The following is a 26,951-nucleotide window of genomic DNA, read 5'->3' on the forward strand; positions in this document are numbered from 1 at the left end:
TACATGCAGAACAACAGTTCTCGGAGTGTAATATACAAACCACTGAGGGTACCTAAGACCATTTTCAGGGTGTTCATAAGGTCAAAACTATTTTCATAATACCAGGACAAAGTATGCCTTTTTCTCATTTAGTATTTTTATTTGGTTTTGTTGACATTTGAACCGATGATGCAAAAGCAGTAACAAGTAAAACTGTAGACATCTTAGCACAAATTAAGTTAGTAGCACCAAACCTTGCAGGTGGTCACTTTATTCTCAATTGCTACTCACAGTTAAAAAAACACAACAGACAAAAACAGCAGGAACAACCACAAAGATATTTCACTTAAGATAAGAAAGTCCTTTGCATAATCTAAGAATTATTAATTATACTAAATTTCAACTAGCAAGTATACTTCCTTTTAATATTTTATGAGGTGAAATAGAAGGATAAAGCATTTCTGCAGCATGCAAAAGTACAAGGAAAAGCATTTGTGCCATTGTTTAAGCTGGGAGTTAATATAGCCTTTTTTTCCTAAGGTGGCAGATTAATGCCTGTTAGCAGGCCTCCACCATTTGGAAATAACAAAATAGTAAATAAAGATCAATGGTGTGAGCTTTAATTCAAGAAGGAAAATGAGAATCCACTGGAATCATGCAGGATACTCCAAATCCCAGAGACGAGAATCCTGCCAAACAGCCACTGTGATGGCATTTGGCTGATAAAAGTAAGTGAAGCCCCAGTACATGAGACAGAAAGACAGCCTCCCTCAGTGACTCACCTTTCCACTGGAGATAGAGCAACTCAGGCTGAGGGAGAACTTTTTTTTTCTCCCAATCCCTGAAGCTAACCTGGGGAGAGGGTTGGAGACGCTGTGAGGGAAAAACACTAGGAGAAGCTGCAGACACTTTCCCAGACATAGGACCAAGCACAGGATGCCATTTTTAATCTGGGTGCATACAAAGTCAGCCATTCTAGGCAACCCAGCTGCATGGCCATACAAGCATTTTACTCTTGGGCCAGAGACTGAAGCACCTGCTCTGGAGCAGGGTAGTAGCCTCCACAGCCGCCACCACTTCCGAGGTGGAAAGCACCTCAGAAGTAGGTACTGGAATTATATTCTTCCCTATTGCAAGCCTGGAGTGGGAGGAGAGCTGCTACAGTTGCAGTTTCTCCTGGGCAATGAGACTTGCAGCCAGGGCCAGCTTGGCAATCTGAAACTGAACTGCATGTGCCATCACTTGGTGCCCCTGCTGTTCCCCTGGGATCAAGGTGATCCACCTCTGCTCCACCCCCAAGCAGAAATCCAGGCATTCAGGGCACCCACTTGACTGAACCAGCAGCCTGAGCCACTCATCTTTCACGAACAGAGATCATGCTACAGAAGGGTCATCTCCACTCCATGCCCAGGCAGATGTCCAGACCTTTGGAGCACCCACTAACCTTGATTAACAGCCTGATCCACTCCACCCTTCCTGTGCAGAGATCCTGGTGCAAGGGGGCCCTCTCTGCTACACACATAGGCAGATCTCCAGGTATTCATAGCACCTGCTTGCCTGGTCCAATAGCCTGAGTCATCCCACCCCACCTATGCAGAGATCTTGATGCAGGAAAGCCCTCTCCACTCCATGCCCAGGCAGATCTCCAGATGTCTGGAGCACTCACTACCCTGGATTAGAATTTTAGGCTGCGCCTTATCACTGTGCAGAGAACTTGGGGCCAAGGAGGTTTCCCAGTTCCATGCCTAGATACACCTCTGGGCACCGGGTGGCTGCCCACTGGATTCTCCCACAGCATCAGTGCTTGTACCTGCCACTGGGGGACCTGTAGATGGATGTGTCCAGTCTGGCCCCACTCTTCATGGCCCCTGCCCTCCCAGACTGTCAAAGGTCAATGCTAAAGAAAAAATCTTAAAGGCAGCTACAGAAAAAGGTAAGATCATGTACAAAAGGAAACCCTTTAGGCTAAAAGCAGACGTCTCAGCAGAAATCTTACAAGCCAGGAGAGACTAGGGACCTATTTTCAGTATTCTTAATGAAAAGACATTCCAACCAAGAATTTCATACCCTGCCAAGTTAAGTTTCATAAGCACGGGAGAAATAAAAGCTTTCCCAGACATGCAAGCATTAAAGGAATTAGTTACCACTAGACCACCATTACAAGAGCTCCTTAAGGGAGTTCTAACCATGGAAACAAAAGACTGATGCCAGCTACCATGAAAACACACTGAAGCCCACAGACCCTATAAAGTAACCACACGACAGAAACTACAAAGCAACCAGCTAACAATTTCATGATAGGATCAAAACCTTACGTATCAGCCAGAGACACAGTGGCTCATGCCTGTAATCCCAACACTTTGGGAGGCTGAGGCAGGCAGATCACTTGAGGTAAGGAGTTCGAGATCAGCCTGGCAACATGGTGAAATCCCATCTCTACTAAAAATACAAAAATTAGCCAGGCGTGGTAATGCTCACCTGCCATCCCAGCTACTCAGGAAGCTGAGGCAGGAGAATCTCTTGAACCCGGAGATGAAGGCTACAGTGAGCTGAGATTGTGCCACTGCACTCCAGCCTGAGTGACAGAGCAAGACTCCTTCTCAATAAAAACAAAACCTCACATATCAATATTAACCTTGAATGTAAATGGTCTAAACACTCCACTAAAAAGGCACAAAGTGGCAAGTTAGATAAAAAACAAGATGCACATAAAACATCCATAGGCTCAAAATAAAGGGCTGAAGAGTGATCCACCAAGCAAATAGAAAACAAAAAAAGAGCAGAGGTCACTATTATTATATCAGACAAAACAGACTTTAAACCAACAATTAAAAAAGACAAAGAAGGCCATTATGTAATGATAAGCACTCAATTCCACAAGAAGGCTTAACTATCCTAAACATACACTCACCCAAAATTGGAGCACCCAGAATTACAAACAAGTACTTCTAGACCTACAAAACTCTTATACAGCCACATGATAATAGTGGGGGACTTCAACACCCTACTGAAAACATTAGACAGATCATCGAGGCAGAGAACTAACAAAGAAATTCTGAATTTAAACTTGACCAATTGGACCTCATGGACATCTACAGAATACTCCACCCATTGGCCATAGAACAATACTCTTCTCGTCTGCACATGGAACATACTCCACAATTGACCATATGCTCAGCCATAAAGCAAATCCCAATAAATTCAAAAAAATTATCATACCAACCATACTCATAGACCACAGAGGAATAAAAACAGAAATCCCCTTTTCCACCCACTCCTCCCACCCACCAAGCACTGCTCCAGCTGCATCATGTTCACTCTAATCTCTGGAATCCTGCTAAGCCAGCACCACTGCATCTCCCTTCAGCCGCCATCAAGATTATCTACCCGGACCTTATCAGCCATGATGAGCTGTTCTCCAACATTTACAATATCTGGGAGATTGCAGACTCGCTGTGCCTGGAAGTGGGACGGGAGGGTGGGGAGGAAGATGGTCAGTAGGACAGAGGATAACATGGACAGAAATGCCTCCGCAGAAGGCCCTGAGGGTGAAGGTATCAAAAGCACATTAATCACTTATGTTGATACTGTCATGAACTATCACTTGCAGGAAACAAACTTCACAAAAGAAGCCTACAGGAAGTACATCAAAGATTACATAAAATCAATCAAAGGCCAACTTGAAGAACAGAGACCTAAACAGTAAAACCTTTTATGACAGAAGCTGTAGAACAAACCAAGCACATCTTACTAATTTCAACAACTACCAGTTTTTTACCAGTAAAAACGTGAATCCAGATGGCATAGTTGCTCTACCATGAGGATGGTGTGACCCTGTATATGATTTTCTTTAAAGATGGTTTAGAAATGGAAAAATGTTAACCAATTGGCAATTACTTTGGCTCTATCACCTGTCATCACAACTGGTTGCTGCCTATCACCCACACAACACAATGACTTAAGATAAATTGGACTGATGTCATCATGAGCTCTTCATTTATTTCGACCATTATATCTTTGGAATGGAAGCATTGTTTTTAAGAAAAACATGTCAGCCGGCGTGGTGGCTCACGCCTGTAATCCCAGCATTTTGGGAGGCCAAGGCTGGTGGATCACAAGGTTGGGAGTTGGAGACTATCCTGGCCAATATGGTGAAACACCATCTCTACTAAAAATACAAAAATTCGCTGGGCGTGGTGGTGCGTGCCTGTAATCCCAGCTACTCGGGAGGCTGAGGCAGGAGAATCGCTTGAACCAGGGAGTCGGGGGTTGCAGTGAACCGAGATCACGCCACTGCACTCCAGCCTAGTGACACAGTAAGCCTCCGTCAAAAAAAAAAAACAAAAAACTTGTCATGTAGATTGTCTAAAAATAAAATGCACTTAAACTCATTTGAAATAATCCTTTTTAGTTTAATATATGTTTATGCTAAATCCATCCTATAGTGTTCCTGGAGAGGTTAGAGCCTGGTTGTAAGCCACTACTAGGATGAATAAGACTATCATTAGATAACTTCTATAGAGGGAACTTCTGGAACTGGAATATAAAAAAGAATCAAGTTTTAATTCTCAGTTGAGTAAAGGAAGACACCACGCTCACAGCAGTATCAACATCTGAAGTAGAGCCTTATACATTTTTATCACCTACAACAGAAGTAGTTAACTCTGGAAGACATTGCCAAGAGAATAAAAGACTAATACAGTTGGAAGCAAAAAACAACAACAAAAACAAAAACCAATCTATACCAAGATTTCTCCAAAATACACAATTACATGGAAATTTTAAAACTTGCTCCTGAATGACTTTTGGGTAAACAACAAAGTTAAGGCAGAAATCAAAAAATTATTTGAAATAAATGAAAACACAGACACAACATACCAAAAATCTCTGAGATGAAGCAAAAGCAATGTTAGGAGGAAACTGTATAGTACTAAATGCCTACCACAAACAGTTGGAAAGATCTCAAATTAACAATCTAACATCACACCTAGAGGAACTAGAAAAACAAGAACTAACCCTAGAGCCAGATGAAAAGAAATAACCACAATCAGAGTGAAACACAACAAAATTGAGACCCAAAAATCCATACAAAGAATCAATGATTTTCTGACAGTGATCATTAAGGGGGAAAAAAAGTATCAGTGAAACCAAAAACTGGTTCCCTGAAAGGATAAACAACATTGATAGAACACTAACTGGATTTACAAAGAAAAAAAGGGAAGATTCCAATAAGCACAGTCAGAAATGACAAAGATGACACTACAACCAATCCCACAGAAATACAAAAGATCCTCAGACACTATTAGAACACCTCTACATACACAAACTAGAAAATCTAGAGGAAATGGATAAATTCCTAGAAACATAAAATCTCCCAAGATTGAATCAGGAAGAAATTAAAACTCCGAACAGACCAATATCGAGTTTCAAAATTGAATTACTAATAAAAAACCTACCACACAAAAAAAGCCCCAGACCAGACGGACTCACAGCTGAATTCTACCAGATGTTCAAAGCAGTGCTGATAATACTCCAAATATGCTGAAAACTATTCCAAAATGTTGAGAAGGGACTCCTCTCTAATTCATTCTATGAAGTTATGCAAAACCAATGTATAAAATTAGTAGCATTTCTTTACACCAACAACGTTCAAGCTGAAAGCCAAATCAAGAACACAATCCCATTTACAATAGCCACACACAAAAATAAAATACCTAGGAACACATGGCCCTTATACCAAAACCTGAAAAAGACATGATAAAAAAAGAAAAGTATAGGTCAACATCCCTGATGAACACAGAGCAAAAATCCTCAACAAAATACTAGCAAACTGAACCTATCAGTACATCAAAAGTTAACTCACCACAACTAAATAAGCTTCATTCCTGGGATGTATAGTTGGTTCAACATACACAAATCAATAAATATGATTTACTGACAAATACAATAAACAGAATTAAAAGCAAAAGCCTATGATCATCTCAATATACATGGAAAAAGCTTTTGGTAAAACCCAACATGACTTCATGATAAAAGAAAAGCCCTCAAGAAACTAGGCATTGAGGGAACATACCTCAAAACAATAAGAGCCATCTACGACAAACTCACAGCCAACATCACGCTAAACAGGCAAAAATTGGAAGAATTCTCCCTGAGAACCAGAAAAGACAAGGATGCCCAATCTCACCACTCCTATTCAATATAATACTGGAAGTATAGAACAATCACTCAAGAGAAAAAGTAAAAGGCATCCAAATAGGAAAAGAAGTCAAACTATCTCTCTTCACTGACAATATGGTCTTATACCTAGAAAATCCTAAGGACTTCACCAAAAGACTCCTAGAACTAATACATGACTTCAGTTAAGTTTCAGGGTACAAAACCAATGTATAAAATTAGCAGCATTTCTTTACACCAACAACGTTCAAGCTGAAAGCCAAATCAAGAACACAATCCCATTTACAATAGCCACATACAAAAATAAAATACCTAGGAACACATCTACTCAAGGAAGGGAAAGATCTCTACAAGGAGAACTACAAAACACTGCTGAAAGAAATCATAGATGACACAAACAAATGGAGAAACACTCCAAGCTCATGGAATACAAGAATCACTATCATTAAAATGGCCATACATCCTAAAGCAATCTACAGATTCAATGCTATTCCTATCAAACTACCAATATCCTTTTTCACAGAACTAGAAAAAAACTATTCTAAAATTCATATGGAACCAACAAGGAGCCTGAACAGCCAAAACAATCATAAGCAAAAAAGAACACAACTGGAGGCATCATATTACAGAACTTCAACGCATACTATAAAGCTATAGTAACCAAACAGCATAGCAACAGTACAAAAACATACACATAGACCAATGAAACAGAATAGAGAACTCAGAAATAAAGCCACACACCTACAGCCATCTGATCTTTGACAAAGTCGACAAAAATAAGCAATGGGGAAAGGACTCCCTATTCAATAAATGGTGATGGGGTAACTGGTAGCCATATGCAGACGAATGAACTAGACTCCTACCTTTTACTACATACAAAAATTAACTCAAGATGTAACTGGGAAGCTTAACTTCAAGCACATTTTAAAACTTTTTTTTTCCTTTCCCTTTAGATTCAAGACCTAACCTTGAAGCAAACTTCAGAAGCCTTTTCCCTTAGCCTGAAAATAGACTTCATGTCCTTCTCTTTCTCACCGCATATACTCCCTTCACATTTATCTAACTGTATGCTAGTATCTAATTATGTGCCTAGTTAGAGGTTCTAGGAGCTAATCTTGAGACAAACAGACCAAGCCTGGGGACCCAGCTGCAAAATTGCAGTGATAAATGCAAGGCAGCTAGTCCACAACCTTGCCATTGTTGAGATGACTCCAGCCCATGCTCCAGGTGGACTGGAACCCAAGAAAGCCAACAGAACAAGACACACAGACGTTGTACTCAGTACAATTCTTGCATGCCTTCCATATCAAGTTTTACCTTTTTAAACCCTTGCCTTCCCTTATCAAAATTCAAAGTGATTGCTTTGGACAGGAATCAAGCCACTTCCTCCTTGCCAGCTTTGGAAATGAAGTCACTTTTTTTTTTTTTTTTTTTTTGAGACAGAGTCTCGCTCTGTTGCCCAGGCTGGAGTGCAGTGACATGATCTTGGCTCACTGAAACCTCTGCCTCCTAGGTTCAAGCAATTCTCCTGCCTCAGCCTCCTGAGCAGCTGGGATTACAGGCACGCACCACCAAGCCTGGCTAATTTTTGTATTTTTAGTAAAGACGGGTTTCACCATGTTGGTCAGGCTGGTCTCAAACTCCTGACCTCATGATCCGCCCACCTCGGCCTCCCAAAGTGCTTGGATTACAGACATGAGCCACCGCACCTGGCTGCAAAGTCACTTTCTTTCTACCACACCTCCCTCTTGTTAACTGGACTCTGCAAGTAGTGAGTGATGAACTTGCATTCAGTTACAAAGATGGGTTAAAGATTTAAATGTAAGACCTCAAACTATAAGAATCCTAGAAGAAAACCTAGGAAACACCATTCTAGAAATCGGCCTTGGAAAATAATTTATGACTAAATTCTCAAAAGGAATTGCAACAAAAACAAAATTGACAAGTGAGACCTAATTAAACTATAGAGCTTCTGCACAGCAAAAGAAGCTACCAACAGAGTGAACAGACAATCTACAGGATGGTAGAAAATATTTATGAACTATTCATCTGACAAAGTTGTAATATCCAGAATCTATAAGGAACTTAAACAATTCACAAAAAATCAAATAACCCCATTAAAAAGTGGGCAAAAGACAAGTACAGACGCTTCTCAAAAGAAGATATAGAAGTGGCCAATATATGAAAAAATGCTCCACATCACTAATCACCAGAGAAATACAAATCAAAACACAAGAATATACCACCTCACACCAGTCACAATGGCTATTATTAAAAAGTCAAAAAACAACCAATGCTGGCAAGGCTGCAGAGAAAAAAGAACACTTGTACACTGTTGGTGAGAATGTAAATTAGTTCAGCCACTGTGGACAGCAGTTTGGAGATTTCTCTAAGAACTTAAAATAGAACTACCATTTGACCCAGCAATCCCATTACTGGCTATATACCCAAAAGAAAGAAATCTTTCTACCAAAATGACACATGCACTCCCATGTTCATCACAGTACTATTCACAATAGCAATGACAAGCAACCAATCCAGGTGCCCACCCATAGTGGATTGGATAAAGAAAATATAGTATATATATACCATGGAACACTATGCACTCATAAAAAACAAAGAAATCATGTCCTTTGCAGCAACATGAATGCTGCTGGAGGCCGGTATCCTAAGTGAATTAATGCAGGAACAGAAAAACAAATACCACATACTCTTACTTTCAAATAGAAGCTAAATATTGAGTATCCATGGACATAAAGATGCCAACAAGAGAAAATGGGCACTACTAGAGGGATGAGGGTGAGAGGAAGGCAAGAGTTGAAAAACTAACTACTGGATAATATGCTCAGCACCTGGGGGTACTATGCATTTGTACCCCAAACCTCAGAATCATGCAATATACCCATGTAACAAACCTGCCTGTGTACCCCTGAATCTAGAATAAAAGTTGAAAAGAAAAAAAAACATGGCCTCTTTTTTCAAGAAACACCATTTTTACTTGAAACTGACAGCAACTATAGTTATTCAAACTGGGTATCTGGCAGACATTTTTTTAAACATAAACTAAGCATGCCCATCACTTTAAGAAAAACTAACAGCATGTATTTGCCAATGATAAAACTCAAGTTTTCAAGCAAAAATTTAATTTTGGAAAATTCATATCAACCACAATGGATGAGAGGCTTAGCTCTATCAATGAATATGATTTTTTTAATCTTGTATAATGAACAATGTTTCAACTGTATGACAGCAAACCAATTTTTCCAAATAACCAATGTATGCTGTAACATTACACATGTGTTAAAAAGCCATTCAAAGCGCAAGGTATACCAATAAACCCTAATGAAATATTCCAAAAAGTTCCTTGTGGTTCCAGATTCCATCATGCAGCTAACCTCTCAGAAACTACCATTTGTTGAGTTTTAGTGTAGTTATCAGTTATCTGAAAATACTATTAAAATGCTTCCCTTTTTTCCAACTATGTATCTGTGGAAGGCTAGATTTTCTTCCTATACTTTCACAAAACAACATATCACAACAGATTGAATTTAGGAATAGATATAAGAAATAAACAGATCGAGGTAGTAATTAAAAACCTCCCAACATAGAAAAGCCCAGAACCAGATGGCTTCATGGCTGAATTCTACCAAATATTTAAAGAGGATGAACTCAGTAAAGTTGCAGGATACAAAATCAACATAAAAAATCAGTGGCATTTGTGTACACAAATAACTACCTATCCAAAAAATCATAAAAACAATCTCATTTACAATAGCATCTTAAAAAATAAAATTCTTAAGAATATATTTAACCAAGAAGGTGAAAGATATGCACACTCCAGGAGGCCAAGGTGGGTGGATTGCTTGAACTCAGGAGTTGGAGACCAGCCTGGGCAGTATGGAGAAACTCTGCCTCTACAAAAAATAAAAAAATTAGTCAGATGTTGTGGCATGTGCCTGTAGTCCCAGCTACTTGGGAGTCTGAGGTGGGAGAATGGCTTGTGCCCAGGGGGTGGAGGCTGCAGTGAGCCAAGGTTGTGCCACTGCACTCCAGCCTGGATGACAGAGCCAGACTCTGTCTCAAAAAAAAAAAGATACATACACTGAAAACTATAAAACATTGATATAAGAAACTGAAGGACACAGATAAATGGTAAAATACCCATGTTCATGGACTGGAATAACTGATATCATTAAAATGTCCATACTACCCAAAGCAAAATATGGATTCAACAAAATCTCTTATCAAAATTCCAATGACTTTCTTTATAGAAATACAAAAAAAAAATTCTAAAATTCATATGGAACAACAGAACACATCAAATACCAAAGCAATTCAGATGGGAAAAAAAAAAACAGAGTTGGAGGTACCAAATTTTCTTGTTTAAAACTATATTACAAAGCTGTGGTAATCAAAACAGTATGGCACTGACATAAAAACAGACACAAAGACCAGCAGAACAGAATAGAGAGCCCAGAAATAAACCCAAACATATACTGTCAACTAATTTTCAACAAGGGTGCTAAGAGGACACAATGGGGAAAGGATAGTTTCTTCAATAAATGGTTGCTGGTGGGAGAAGTGAATTTCCACACACCAAAGAATGAAATGGACTCTTATTTTTATACCATACATAAAAACCAATTCAAAATAGACAAAAGACCTAAACATAAGACCTTAAACCATAAAACTCTAAGACAAAAACACAGAGGAAAACCTGTTTGACAATAGCCTTGGCAATGATTTTTTGAATATCACACCAAAAGCTCGGGCTACAAAAGCAAAAATAAATAAGCCAGGCACAGTGGCTCACATCTGCAATCCCAGCACTTTGGGAGGCCAAGATGGGAGGATTGCTTCATTCCAAGAGTCCAAGACCAGCCTGGACGACAGAGCAAAACCTGGTCTCTACAAAAAATTTGAAAATTAGCCAGGCATGATAGGGTATGCCTGTAGTCCCAGTTACTCATGAAGTTGAGGTGAGAGGATCAATTGACCCTGGAAGGTCAAGGCTACAGTGACCTGTGATTGCTCCACTGTACTCCAGCCTGGATGACAGAGCAAGACCCTCTCTCAAAAAAAATAAAGTAAAATAAAATAAATAGAGACATCAAATTAAAAAGCTCCTGCACAGCAAAGAAAACAAATAACAAAATAAAACAGCAGCCAACAGATTGGGAGAAAATATTTGCAAACCATATATCTGATAAAGGGATTAATATCCAAAATATATTAAAAGATTTACACAACTCAATAACAGAAAAACAAATAATCTTTTCAAAAATTGGCGAAGGACTTGAATAGATCTTTTTCCAAAGACAACATAAAAACAGCTAACAGGTATATGAAAAGGTGTTCAACATCACTGTTCATCAGAGGAATATAAATCAAAACTGCATTAAGATATCAACTCACACCTGTTAGGATGGCTATTACCAAAAAGAAAAGAGATGACAAGTGTTGGTGAGAGTACAGAGAAAAAGAAACCCCTGTACTCTGTTGGTGGGAATGCAGAATGGTCAGCCATTGTATAAAACTGTGCAGAGATTCCTAAATAAATTAAAAATAGAATTACCACATGATTTAGCAATCCTTCTTATGGATATATACCCAAATGAAATTAAACTACCACCTCATAAAAATATCTACACTCCCATGTCCATTGCAATATTACTCACGATAGCCAAGATTTGTAAACAACCAAAGTGTCTGCAAATGGACAAATGGATAAAGAATATGTGGTATGTCTGTATACACACACACACACACACACACACACACACACACAGAGGAATATTATTCAGCTTTTTAAAAGAGGGAGAGTCTGCCATTTGTCACAACATAGATGAATCTGAAGGACATTATACTAAGTGAAATAAGCCGGACACAAAAAGAAAAGTATTGCATGATCTCATTTATATGTTAAAAAAACAAAAAACCCACAGTCAAATACAGACATAGAGAATAAAACAGCAGTTACCAGGGGCAGGAAGGGAGAAAATGAGAAGATGCAGGTGAAAGGATACAAAGTTACAGATACATAGGATCAATAAGTCTAAATATCTAATAGATAACATGAGGGCTATACTTAATAATGTTGTGCTGCACTTGGGATTTTTGCTAAAAGAGAAGACTTTAGGCATACTAAAAGTACCTAAAATGAGCACCTATGTGAGATGACAAATACGTTAATTTGCTAGACTATACCAACCTCTTCGCTATCTATCTATCTATCTATCTATCGATATCAAAGCACCATGGTGAACATCTTAAATACGTACAATAAAATTTAAATAAATAGAAATAGATAAGAATCCAGCTCATTTCTGCAGACCTCATCAAGCCGACATTAACAAGACCTGCAGAAAAGGAAAATGATGGCATTCTTCTTACTAAATATTTTTGTTCTTGAAGAATTATTACTCATAAATATATGCTATTATGTTAACATGTAATTAAATTTTTAAATAAACCAATATTTTTTAAATTTTTGTTTTAATTTCCAATAAGGTAAATAGATACTTACAACCCACATTTTAAAAGCTATTTGGGGTCCTTAATTTTTATGAGCTTAAAGGGGTCCTGAGACCAAACAAAGTTGAGAACTGAAGATACAGGAAATTACTACACAAATAAAAAACAAAGAACATATGATAGAGCAAACGAGTTTCTGGGTTTAGATTCAGGGGTGATGTATACAGGTTTGTTACATGGGTATATCACATGATGCTGAGGTTTAAGCTTCTATTGATCCTGTCACCCAAACAGTGAACATAGTACCTGACGGGTAGTTTTTCAACCCTTGCCCCCTTCTCTCCTTCTCTCCTTTTGGAGTACCCAGTGTTCCCACCTTTCTGTCTGTACATACCCAATGTTTAGCTCCCATTTATAAGTGAGAACACGCAATACGTGGTTTTCTGTCCCTGTGTTAATTCACTTAGGATAATGGCCCCAGCAACACCCATGTTGCTGCAAAGGACATTTCTTTCTCTCTTTTTTAAGGTTGCATAGTATTCCACGGTATATATGTACCACATTTTCTTTATCCAATCCACCATGTACGGATTGAGTTGATTCCATGTCTTTGCTAATGTGAATAGTACTGCAATAAACATACAAGTGTGGGTGTCTTTTTGTTAGAACAATTTATTTTCTTTCGGGAAAATGCCTAGTAATAGAACTGATGAGTTGAATGGTAGCTGTAAGTTATTTGAGAAATCTGCAGACTGCTTTCCAGTGGCTGAACAAATTTACATTCCCACCAACAGTGCATAAGTGGTCCCTTTTTTCTGCAGCTTCACCAACATCTGTTTTTCAGTTTTTTAATAATAGCCATTCTGACTAGTGTGAGATGGTATCTCACTGTGATTTTGACTGAGCAAACAAGTTTTAAGATGGAACAGACAAAGGCAAATGACTTATTGAATTGTAGATTTAATTTGAACTTCTTATCAAAAGAGATAAAAAATTCTAGAAGTTATTTTAATCAGGCTTTTAAAAGCATACCATGAGAAGATATAATTAAGAAGTACTTCAATTTTATGAGATTATTTATTTCAAGAATCTTATTGTTTGGTACCTAAAGATGAAGAGAGACAGCAACAAGCCTATAAAGCACTTTTAAGGGAAACATGTACTTCCTCTGAAACCTCTTCATTATAAATGATGTAGAAGAGAATAAGGAGAAAAACTATTTAAAATGTAATTATTTCTATTATTCTAACTGCTAAGATACAGAATAAGGTGCTGAGTAAAAACAAACTAGATATATTAGTTGCAAGACTATTTTGTTATTTAAATCACTGGTAATATTACCATCTTGCGGCAAAATCTAGTATTGCAATTTTGAATGACAGAATCTTAGAAGTGTTCACCATGCTTTTTTTGTTTGTTTGTTTAAGATGGAGTCTCACTGTGTCGCCCAGGCTGGAATGCAGTGGCGTGATCTCAGCTCACTGCAACCTCTGCCTCCCGGGTTCAAGTGATTATCCTGCCTCAGCCTCCCAAGTAGCTGGGATTACAGGCATGAGCCACCAGTCCTGGCTAATTTTTGTGTGTGTGTGTGTGTGTGTGTGTTTTTTTTTTTTTAGTAGAGACAGGGTTTCGCTATGTTGGCCAGGCTGGTCTAGAACCCCTGACCTCAAGTGATCCACACACCTCAGCCTCTTTTGATAAAAGACAGTCAAGTATTTTCTTCTTCCATACCCGCCACACCCTCATGCCAACCATAAGTTAAAAAAAAAATCTTTAGCATTCTGTAATAAATAAAACAGTGATTAAGAAAACAAAAGTCCAAAGGAATGTTATTTAAACAGAGAAGGGGATGTCCCAATGAAATAGTAGTTTAAAATTAAAGCATAGCCAAAAACCCAACTGATGAAAAATGTTTCAGTGTGTCAACAATTAAAACTGCCAAGACTAATTCTTACAGAGCAAAATTATACTTTATAAATGCAGTACTCAATAACACTTGTATTTGGTAATTCAACATTCATTGTTAATTTATTCATTTTTATATGTTAGAATTGCTGCCACATGTAAATTCTCCCACTTTGTAATAGAAGAAGTACAAGCATCCTTACAATGTTCTCTTCACCTTGGCCCATGTAATTTTCATGTGAATTTTCCCAAGCATGCAAAGAACTATCTACTCATTACTGATAATTTTAACTAAAATCTACCCTCACTTCTTGCAGACTACTCTGCTGAATTTCAGCTAAACCCAATAAAACTTGTTTGTATGTGAGTATACATTTATATATACATACATGAGTAACATAAAGATTATAAGATTCAGAGGAGAAAGAAAGGAATCAAGCATACAGGGATAGAAAACTCTCAGTTTTATCTTTTATTAGCTAGTCCCTTCCAGTTTAAATTGATACGCATAATGTGGACAAACATTTCCCTTAAAAGCAGAAGTCTAGATTTGCTAAGTCCAAGAATAAAGATAAATGCACATGATCAATTTCTAGCCATCATTTTATATATCCAAAACAGTGAGGTAGCCTGAATAATCTCCATATTCTGAACTCTCCATTTTGCTCCCAATATATCAGATTTATAATACACACAAAAAATAAGAGAAAGAGAACACACAAACTTGCAAGCACTCACCTTTCCCTCTGCCACTTCTAATCCTTGACTAGACCCAATCAAATTATCTGAAATTACCAATGGGTGCTCCCAACAGCTGACAAACTATGTGACTTTCCTCTAAAGAAAGGCTTTATCATCTTTGTAAAATTTAATATTTAAAATAAAAACTAGTTCGAATAACCAGAGTTTTTAATCAATAATTACATGGGACAATGATTTATACTGTGTTCATTTAATAGAAATGATTTAGGTGTCCAAGCCTTCTCACCCTAAGAACATTACCCTGTCTAACTGAAAAACATTCCCAAATGAGAATTTGTTCTGAAGATACTAACAGTACTCATTTTCTAATGATATCCAACCTGTTGACGATTGCAATGTTTGGTGCAAGCTGTGTGGCAACTGAAGAGTAAACAGAGGTGATTGGATGCGATTTCTGAAGAAGTCTTCTGTTGCTTTAGACTGCAAAACCTTGGTTTCCCAGAGCTGCAGAGGAAAAAAAAAAAAAGTTTACTTTAAAAATATATATACATATATAATGATACTTCTCTTTTTTTCAGTTTCTTAAAAACTAACGTCATCCTGATGGCACAATGAATGGGTAAGTACTAAACTATAATTTGAGAGATCAGAACTATATCAGTTTTATACGCTGAAAAAAACAACAGAAGACAGGAAGAAAAAGTTGTATCGGCTACAAACCTGCTTCAAGTCTTTTAAAACTTGTTCCTCTATACCTTCTTCAGCAAATAGATTCCGAACTCCTTCAATTACATCTTCAATTACAGATCTGTAGAGTTTAGGCTACATAAAAGCAATTGTTAAAGTATCATTTTATTTTTATTTATTTATTTATTTATTTATTTATTTATTTATTTTTGAGATGGAGTCATGCTCTGTCGCCCAGGCTGCAGTGCAGTGGCACGATCTCAATTCACTGCAATTTCCACCTCCCGGGTTCAAGCAATTCTCCTGCCTCAGCCTCCCGAGTAGGTGCGATTACAGGTGCATGCCACCACGCCCCGCTAATTTTTGTATTTTTAGAGAGATGGGGTTTCACCATGTTGGTCAGGCTGGTCTCGAACTCCTGACCTCGTGATCCACCCACCTCAGCCTCCCAAAGTGCTGGGATTACAGGCATGAGCCACCACACCCGGCCTGTTAAAGTTTTGACTTCTCAAGTTTGAACATATTTGGCTTTAAAAGATATGCAGTGTATACCTTCTAGTCTTGTAAAGTTACCATTAAAACTTTTACTATGTACATTCCTATTCCCAATATAGTCTTAGCTTTCCAAAAACTGTGTTAGCTTCAGACCCATAGTCTCAGCCTATCTACAAGACTGAATTACAGGACTACAATAACATATGAGCTAATAATCTCAAAGATGTAGGGTTATTGTCATGTTACTTGCCTTTTGTGTCAGTATTCAACCTCCCCAATTCCTTTTAAAAGGGAAATTAATGTAAGTCAACCAGAAATAGACCTTCTGTTTTCAGTTCTACCTTTTTATCAAAGTGGCCAAAGGAGAATTTTTTAGGGTTCACTATATTATTCCCACAAATATAAATAAACTCCAAGCCAGAAAACTGGGGTAAGCACTTAAAATAGAGCAATTAACGCTCATCTCACTTCCAAAATACACAAAGTCCAAAAAATATATATTCTGGACCATTGTCAAATACAACTGCTCCAAAACGGATTTCCTACCAGAACCTAAGAAGGGCACGAACAAACTTACCAATCCACAGTGTGCATACTGAAGAGACCAGATAACATTCTAAAATATCTCCTAGTCAAACATGCCATGACAATGAAATTAAGCAGATTTCTACCCAGATTAAAAACTAGTTATAGCAACAAAAAAGAGGGTATATGAAAAAACTCAGCCCTTCAAATCTATATAAACTATGCCCCCAGGCCAAAATGGCAATGCTATGTGCTGACAATACTGACTTAGTGGAAGTTCCACGGGCAAGAAACAGCAAAGCAGGAATTTAGTTGAGTTGCTCTTATTTCAAATTGCTTAATCAGGCCAAAATGAAAATTGTGGCACTCGGATTGCCTTTTCATCCTACCCACTAAATAAATACTCTTAAATACTCCTGTTCATGCCAAGCGTAGCTGTGCTTTTTTTTTTTTAATTTTTTTTTTTTTTTTTTTTTTGAGATGGAGTCTTGCTCTGTCACCCAGGCTAGAGTGCAGTGGCACAATCTGGGCCCACTGCAACATCTGCCTCCTAAGTTCAAGTGATTCTCCTGTCTCAGCATACAGAGTAGCTGGGACCACAGGCATGCACCATCTCACCTGGCTAATTTTTTGTATTTTTAGTAGAGATGGGATTTCACCATGTTGGCCAGGCTGGTCTCGAACTCCTAGGCTCAAGTGATCTGCCCACCCCGATCTTCCAAAGCGCTGGGATTACAGGTGTAAGCCACCGTGCCCAGCCCCTAAGAGTATTTAGTATTTAAAGCTATGCTTTAATCCTTCTAAAGACCCAGGGTAAACCTATATGAATAGGCCAATCAGTAACATTTAAATAATGTTATTCACAAGCACGTGCATTAAGACTAAATGCCCCTAAATTAGTTGCTTCTTCTAAAACAGTTTATCGTGATAAAGGCATACTAAATTGATGCTTCAGTGGTAGTCCCAGCTAGTGTGATCACGCTTAACACCGAAGGAAAAAACTCTTAGGTCTAAAAAATCTTAACACAGCAGTAGTCAAAAAGTACCCATTAGAACACAGTTTTTCAAAAATCAAAATAGGTATTGAACATATTTTCTCTTCTATGACCACAGACTTTGTATTGCTTTCCCTGTTATTAAAACTATGTCTAGTCCATCTTAACTCCTCTATTTAAAATACAGACACTCCTTCATAGAATTCACAATCAGATAAACTGGCATATCTAGTAAGTTTATATTCAGCCAGAGTATAGGTATTTTATTTATCTTAAAACGTACTATCATTAAACAGATATAATTAAAGTAGCATGTCTCTAAAAATGGAGCTTTTATACTGCATATATAATACCCGGAACCCATAAAATTACATAGATCTGGACAAGCACATTGCCTTTCACGAAATGTGAAGTCTGTTGAGATGAATTGGTAATAAAGATGAATCTTTGATTTTTGTTCTTTGATTCAGGTATTTAAGATTGATGCTCTCATAAGTGCCACTGAGACTAGAAATTCTCTGTGCAAACTAAGTGTCCGTTAGGGGTAGGAGGGTAACGTAAGTTGTACACTTAAGCATTAAGTTGTTAAAGGACAACGAAATGGGCGGGTAGGGAAAGACACTAAAAACATGTGGGGAGGTAACATGAGATATCACATTGTTATTTCAAGCAGTAAATAATACAGCTTGGAATTAACAATGTCCACGGTAAAATTAACACAACCGAACTTGGAGGTTTTCTAGTATCTAGGAAACCAGCAGGGTTGAGGATAAGTTCCACCTCTAAACACCCCAACTAGATAGCTTCAGTTTAGGTGAAAAGAGAAAAAGGGCACTTGTTCTTTTGGCGGGGCTGGCCCAACTTCCTGCTGAACTACTGGCCCTCATCAGCTTCCTCCAACACAGAGGTGAGGAAGAGCTCCAGCCCCTAAGGAAGAGAGAGGGTTTATGACAATCTGTAAAGTGTCAGGGGGAAACAAAAGGGTGTGCAGGGTTCGGCTGCCGTGAACCCGGAGTCCCAGGGCGCTCCCTCTACACAGAGCCTGAAATCCTCCTTACCACCGGATTGAGGCAGGCCATGACAGCACCTCCAGCACCTGGCCCTTTGCGCCTGCGCGGCACGCAGAACACTCGGAGGGAAACACTGGGCACGTTTTGAACGATGTACGTCAGGTGCGCAACCGCGGAGAACGCCGAGGGCGTGGCTGGGCAGAAGAGAACGTTAATAGATGGAGCGGGCTTGAGTGGAGGTGGGGGTCAAGGCGGAGAGGCGGTCGGCCTGTGTGGGAAAAGAGACCCGCTAAAACGGATGGTTAGGTTGGGTCTAGCCGGCTTTGGGCCGTTCACAGGTTGTTTCCTCAATTCGTGAAAGATGAAAATCGAGGAGGGGCAATGCAGGGGTAGATCTCAGTCTAACTTCAGCTTTGAAGAAGATGGGGAAAGAAAAGAGGGGAGACTAGTGATATCTGTCCTCTGCATTTACCAATTTTCATTCCTCCCCCTACACCCCACTCACAGCTGAACTCCATTTTTTGTTGTATAAAAATATAACAAGAGCCAAATTTTTCTAAGACTTGTCAGCGTGGTACAGCAGCATCAGCAGCATCTGGGAACTTGTTAAATATGCAAATGATGGGTCCCACCCCAGCCCTCCTGAATCAGACTGGAGGATGGAGCCTAGCATGCTGTAAATTTAACATGCTCTCCAGGTGATTCCAATGGGCGCTGAAATGAGACCCACTGACCTAAGACAAAGAGTCTCAATTTTGGGTGCACATTAAAATCACCCGGGGAGCTTAAAAAAAAAAATTTAGTGCCTGAATCCCACTCGGCAGGATCTGATTCTAATATGCAGCCAAGGTGGAAAACCACTGCTAAAATAAAGTCAGCAGCTAATACCTTCCTGTCTCCTTTTCTTTCTTAGGCAGAAATCACCAGCTGTCTACCTACAATAATTCTCTCTACTGAAGGGCAGAGCATCTTGGGGCATAACTTACCTAGCTAAGGCTGAGGGAAGATGTAAGCACAGATAACCTGGAGGATTAGAAAAGGGAAGAAGTCACCATCTGTTGCCACAACTCTGCCTTTTTTTTTTTGGCAGGGTCTCACACTGTTGCCCAGGCTGCAGTGCAGTGGCATGATCACAGCTCGCTGCAGCCTCTACCTCCTGGGCTCAAGCAACCCACTCACTTCAGCCTCCCAAGGAGCTGAGACTACAGGTGTGTGTGCCACCACGCCCAGCTATTTTGTGTGTGTAAGTGTGTGTGTGTGTGTGTGTGTGTTTTGTAGAGACAGGGTTTCGCCATGTTGCCCAGGCTGGTCTCAAACTCTTGGTCTCAAGTGATCCACCAGCCGCAGCCTCCCAAAGTGCTGGAACTATACGCATGACTCACCGCACTTGGCCACACCTCTTCTAAACAGCCTTTCTAGCCTGCAAATAGGTCTTGACCTAACCAGATGGATAAGTTATTTGATGATTAAAAACCCTATTATATTTAAAATTGGCTATTTATTTGTGCAAGTAAGTGCAGTAGAGCTGTTTATCCCCTACCACTCTGTATGTGATTTGCCTGGGTCAGGTACCTTATGGTTTGTGAGTTTCAAGTAGCTGATTTATATGATACCCTTTAGAAAACTTTCCTACATTGAAAACTATTAGAAATTTCTTTTACAAAAAGCCAAGAACTATATATGGTAATTGTAATGGTTATATCTCTCTACCTGGCAATTTACTACCAGGAATGTTCAAAGTGACTTATCTTTCACTGAAAGTAGGAAAGCTAAAAGCAGTCATTGATTCCTACTGCTATTATAAAATCCAATTAAATTATTCAAGCTGGGAAATAAGAAAGCTGAAAGGGTCTCTTGTTTTCCATCTTTTTCATAGCAAGGTTTTAAAGCTTTATTTCTAAATGCTTAGGATTGGTAATCACCTAACTTTCTGTGACAGCATACTGTTTTACTTTATTACACATTCTACCCTTCTCAGAACTATATGTAGATCATGTATATTTTTTAAATTATTCTTGGATCTTGGTACCCATAAAAAGTGTAACTAAAAGTTGAATTGTTATTTCTTAGTACACTCAGTATACTCAAGTTATGGAGAGGCTATGTAATGTTAGCAGAGAAATGTCAGCAAATTTCATTTGCCCCTTGCAGTCTGTCTGAATGGTCACTAGTCATTTCTTCCCAATAACAGGCAATGACTACTAGAGGAGGTATGCTTTAACACAAGTTCTAGGTAAATCCAAGTTGCAAATCTGCCACATGGACCTATGGTAGCCAGTTTTCAAGATGGCCCCCAGTGATCCCTGCCTCCTGGTATTGACCACTTGGTGTTGTCCCCTCCTACCTTGTACCATGGTAGGTTTATTTTACCAGTAAAATAAAGAAGAAGTAGTAGCATATCACCTTTGAGATAAGGTTATTCATAGCTGTGGATTCTTTCTTGGGCTCACTCTCTCATTTTGGAGGAAGCCAGCTGTCATGTCATGAGAATACTCAGCTAGCTTATGAAGGGGTCTGTGTGGCAAGGAACTGAGACTCCAGCCCACAGTCAGCAAGTATGAGAAACGTGCAAACAGTCACATAAGTAAGCTTGGAAATAGATCCTTCTCCAGTTGAACTATCAGATGATTGCAGCCCTGATAAGCTTGACTACATATCTTTGAGTTATCTTGAACCAAATCTACCCTCTAAGCATTCCTAGACTCCTGATCCTCAGAAGCTGTATGAGATCATGAATATTTGTAATTTTATTTGCAGTTACATTTTGGGTAATTTGTTACACAGTGTGAAATAACTAAGCCAGTGCCCATTCTCTGATTGGACTGTCCCTCATTGTAATCTCAAGTGTCTCGAGTGCCCTCACCAGTCACAAGAGCATTTGAAAAGTATGTAAAAGAATCTTTTAACACTTATGTTTGATAGCTTATCAAATTATCATGAAACATGCAGAATATTATAGTCACGATGGTTACATTTCTTTTGTCAATTTTTTAAACTCAGAGAGGAAGTATGTTGCATACACAAACCACTTTTTTTAGAAAGAGAGACACGGTCTAGGTCTGTCACCCAGGCTGGAGTGCAGTGGTATGATCATACCTCACTGCAGCCTCGAACTCGTGGCCTCAAGCAATCCTCATACCTCAGCCTCCCAAAGGGCTGGCATTATGGGCATGAGTCACTGCATCCAGCCCACAAGGTACTTTTGACGCTAAAATTGAAATTTCAAGATCCTACAGCCTCAGTGAGGCAATTTTACAGTGACTATTTTTTGTTAGTAAATAATGAATAAAAAAGAAATGCCAAAACTTAGTCCTTCTTTAAGTACCTATTCCTTTGAAATTACACCTCTGCCAAAGCATAAAGCTCCCCCTTAACTGGCCAACACAATTTGGAGCATCAGATTTTCGTTTTTCTCCTACTTTGTTTAGAGGCCATAGTATATAATATATATATTTATTACTGATAATCAATACCAGTTTTTGCAACATTTAAGCAAATCTTAATAATCAGATTAATTTTCCTCCCCATATGTTCTCACTACTTTTGCCTGGAGGTGTTAGTGATACTCTTCTGAAAGTAAAGAAATAATTTCACTTTGCTTATTGTGAGCAAAGGCCATATTTATGAAGTCCTTTTGTTGGATAAAAATGTAAAGAAAGGCCGGGAGCGGTGGCTCACCCCTGTAATCCCAGCACTTTGGGAGGCCGAGGCGGGCAGATCACGTGAGGTCAGGAATTCAAGACCAACCTAGCCAACATAGTGAAACCGTCTCTACTAAAAATACAAAAATTAGCCAGGTGTGGTGGTGCACGCCTGTAATCCCAGCTACTCAGGAGGCTGAGGCAGGAGAATTGCTTGAACCTGGGAGGCAGAGGTGCAATGAGCCAAGATCATGCCACTGCACTCCAGTCTGGGCAACAAAGTGAGACTCCGTCCCAAAAAAGAAAAAAAGTAAAGAAAAATATTTTAGAGACAGCCCATTATTTTTTACATATTAAACTTTCCAGTCAAATACAAAGTATTTCAATAATTGTATAGACTCTAATTATTTATTGGTGATTAAAATACAAGTTAGTATTTGAGCATATGACTTAAGGCAGCAAATATTCATAATTAACTTCTGAACATTTTGCAACCAATGCACTAAACCCAGTAGTATTGTGTTTCTCTGACCCTGTTTCATCCTTTACATCTTACAGGAAATGAAAATCCAGATAATCTCTGCCTCACCCTGTAACTTTGAAATGGTTACAGTATTGGCAGTTCTGATTTATTTTATACTCTGCACTTTTGTAACATTTTCAATTTTCTAATACAGCTCCAAAATCAACTTGCTTTATTTGAACATCTGATTCTATTCCACCATGATGAATTCCTCCTCCCACTCCAACAAGATTTCAGTTAAAGTGACCGTGTGACACAATGCAATGGAACACTGTTAATGAGTATATGACTGCCTACTTCAAAATATTTTAATATTCAAGACATGTATATATTGTGCACATATTACTAATTATAGTTAACTCATAAAAAGTATGTGGGATGACTTCAAACACAATTTTCCTCATCACTACTTTTTCAACATTCTCATCAAGGTCTTGATAAGGATTCAGTAATTTCCTACCTAACAAATGGTTATACTTTCATTTCTCTAATCATAATGCATATAATCATACATGTACATAAAATATTAGCAACAATAATGTTTGTTGTCTCCAGTTAATTCTCCAACCTAGACAAGGTGGAGATAAAGACAAATAATTTGAACTTAAGGCTATGACCTGCAGAAAACCAACCAGCTTTGTTCCCTCAATAACTGTGCTTTTCTTTTTTCCTAATTTGTCTCATTTTATAAGAGGTAAGTGGCAGCATCTTGACTGTTCTATTCTATTGTCTTAGATGCTTCAAATATTCGGAGAGGCAGGGACAACATAAAATAAACACACTTCTTCCTATTCATTCTGCTACGAACAGCTAAAATGTTATATATCTAAACAAACATAAGAAGACTCTGAAAAGTTGGGGAGAATATGGCAGGCCAATTATGGACCTCGCAATCCCAAGAGCCACAGAGCAGTGAGTTCTCTGATTTTCTTTTTGCCTCCCATATCCTAGATTGGGTGCTGGAGAAGCTGGCAACCCAGAAATACCAATGGTCAGAGAGGAAACATAAAAGAGCTTGCTTTTTCTAGCCAAAGGACCAAGAAAGGGTCATCAAGCCAGAAAACTTTTAGACAATAACCACTGTATTCTATCCAAACACCACAGAAAACCACTGTGGCCCCTTTCCTACCACCATCATCCCTAATTGTGATTGCGTTTTCTTTCAGCTTTGAAAGTGGCAACCTCAGTGTTTGCTTATACGTGTTTACATGGGATGAGCTAGTGAATGATTCTTTATGTGAATGTTTTTCATTTGAAGTTACATCTTATTGTTACACGGACAGGTCAAGGAAATTAAGCACAGGATATTGTTTCAAGTACAAGAAAAAAAGCCATCTACAGTCACACAAGGATTCCAAGATACCTTTAACAAGAGAGATGTTTTCATTTCACGATGAGAAATAACAATCCTTGGCCGTGCACGGTGGCTCACGCCTGTAATCCCAGCACTTTGGGAGGCAGAGGTGGGTGAATAGCTTGAGTCCAGGAGTTCGAACCTGACCAACATAGTGAAACTCTTTCTCTACTAAAAATACAAAAAATTAGCCAGACATGGTGGTGCATACCTGTAATCCCAGCTACTTGGGAGGCTGAGACACGAGAATCACTTGAACCTGGGAGGGGAAGGTTGCAGTGAGCCGAGATCAGGCCACTGCACTCCAGCCTGGGAGACAGAGCAAGACTCAAAAAAAAATTTTTTAAGTCTCAAAAAAAAAATAAAAAAACAGAGAGAGAAAAGTAACACTTCCTTTATAAGTTGCTGGGTATTAAATGAGAAAACACAGTCCCAGACAAACAATAGGTGCTAAAAACCTAAGGGTGCTTCCTCTCGACTTTTACCAGCTTTCAAAAACAAGATTAAATCAAATTTTAAAACAAATATTTTAATATTTTTCAACCCGTTGGATATGTGTGTGTGTTTATTTTTTAAAGGACATTTGCAACCATAAGTGGAATAGATTTTAAATTTCTTGAGGACTTTGGCTGTGTATTATTCATTCTTATATGCCCCTTGAGTTCCTAGCATAGTACCTCAAATATGAAAAACATTCATTAAAAGTTATTGATATGAATTTATTCTTAAGCTGTTATAAAATGGAATTTCTAGCCTATAGGTGGGAGAAAATTAGGGATTAAAATGCAACTATCACAGGGAGAAAAGTAGTGCATTTATCTAAATTTATGTGATCATTCATTCATGTAGTGTTTCTTACTGAACACATAGGTCATAATCTCTGGCCAGGGGATTAGCCCCATATCACTGGCATTGCTCCTACCATCACCTACCACCACCCCTGCAGTTGGTTCTCTTCCCAGAAAAAGAGAAATAACCGGGCAGAGCCACCCCTGTCAAAATCCCAAAGAGGGTGGGCAAAAAGAAAAAGATGCAAGTAATTACAATATAACAGGATTAGTACCAAAAAAAAAAAAAATACCTGTGAGGTTCACCTAACCTGAACGGGGAGGGCCAGGGAAGTCTTCTTAGAATTGGCCCCCTAAACTGAGGTCTGTGGAATGAGTATGGGACAGAGGAAGGGGGTAAAGAAGAATATTCCTGGGAGAGGGCACTGTATCAGCCGAAACTTGGGGCTTGAGAACATGCGGGGTTTGAGAACATGATGGGTTTGAGGAAATGAGAGCAGTTTGTTTGGGTTGGCTAGAGGATAGAGAATAAGGCAAGCATGGCAAAAGCTAAGGCTCACTAGTAAGCAAATGCAAGATAATGTGTCCCTTCCTGACTGCAGCACAAAGGGCAGACTGGAGGATGGAGGACAGCCACACTGAAGGTAGAGAAGCAGTTAAAGGTCTGTGGGGTTTGGAGGAATAAATAGCTCCATTGGAAAAGCCTGCAGCAGAAGAACACCAAGATCTAAGTTACTGACATCTACCCTTCCATGGCACTCAATCATATAAGGCAAAAAGAGGGAGGCGGGGAGACCCTAAAAGCCTTGAGGGGATATGGGGGAAGGGACTGGAGCATCACTGACGGAGGAAGAGGCAATAAAAAGAGGGCTACAAACATCCTCTAGTTCACAGTCTTACCCAAGGCCATCTCTGATCCCAGTGAGAGTTTAATATAGAATGTGTCCTTTTCCACAATGAGTACTTAGCAAAGCCTTTGAAAAGTGTTTCGGAATATCTCAAAATTATCCACTGGAGAGGCAGGCTCTTGGCATTTAACAATGCCACTGTTCAAAGATGCTCTTTCCTTGTCCTTTTCATGGCACTTGAGGACCTTTGGGTGGAATTCTCTCTGAGCAGTGTGAAAATATCAAAATAAAACTCTACAGAAAAGGACAAGCACTGCTCCCAGGCAGCATCTGCCACCCCCACCCAGCCACTCACAGCTCTGTAGCGTCTCTCTCAGAGATGAAAAGCAGAGAAAGAAACTGAACTCTAGAGTGCTCACAAATGTATTTCCCAAATCAGAGCTGCCTTAACCATTTATTCCCTGTTAGAGGGAATTGATCATCTCAGTTCCAAAATCACAATAATGTCCTCTTTTGAGTCAGTATAGTTGATATTGAAGCATTAATACCAGTGACATCCACAGCAACCTCTACCATGAAAAAAGAAAAAAAAATACCAGTAAAGAACACATATTTAAAAAAGTGATCAAACTTTTCAAGAAAATAAAATTAGGCTGGGTACAGTGGCTCACGCCTGTAATCCCAGCACTTTGGGAGGCCGAGGTGGGCGGATCACTTGGGGTCAAGAGTTTGAGACCATCCTGGCCAATATGGTGAAACCCTGTCTCTACTGAAAATATAAAAATAGGCCAGAAATAGTGGCGGACACCTGTAGTCCCAGCTAACTGGGAGGCTGAGGCAGGAGAATC

General features: G+C 39.0%; 1 protein-coding gene and 1 pseudogene across 1 annotated transcript in view; one reads left to right on the forward strand and one right to left on the reverse strand.

Moving 5' to 3' along the window:
- Positions 1–19,107, reverse strand: part of GTF2A1L (general transcription factor IIA subunit 1 like) — a 64,520-nt gene extending 45,413 nt beyond the window's left edge. The window contains exons 1-3 of the mRNA XM_054474741.1: positions 18,998–19,107; positions 15,958–16,059; positions 15,618–15,741 (exon numbers count right to left, since the gene is read on the reverse strand). Of these exons, the coding sequence (XP_054330716.1) occupies positions 15,618–15,741; positions 15,958–16,059; positions 18,998–19,018 (247 nt within the window). The 5' untranslated portion in view covers positions 19,019–19,107. The remainder of the gene's footprint in view (positions 1–15,617; positions 15,742–15,957; positions 16,060–18,997) is intronic.
- LOC129030744 (translationally-controlled tumor protein-like) lies at positions 916–3,861 on the forward strand (annotated as a pseudogene).
- Positions 19,108–26,951: the final 7,844 nt, after the last annotated feature.

The sequence above is a fragment of the Pongo pygmaeus genome, chromosome 12 (genome assembly GCF_028885625.2).
Source record: "Pongo pygmaeus isolate AG05252 chromosome 12, NHGRI_mPonPyg2-v2.0_pri, whole genome shotgun sequence".
In the NCBI taxonomy this organism is placed as follows: Eukaryota; Metazoa; Chordata; class Mammalia; order Primates; family Hominidae; genus Pongo; species Pongo pygmaeus.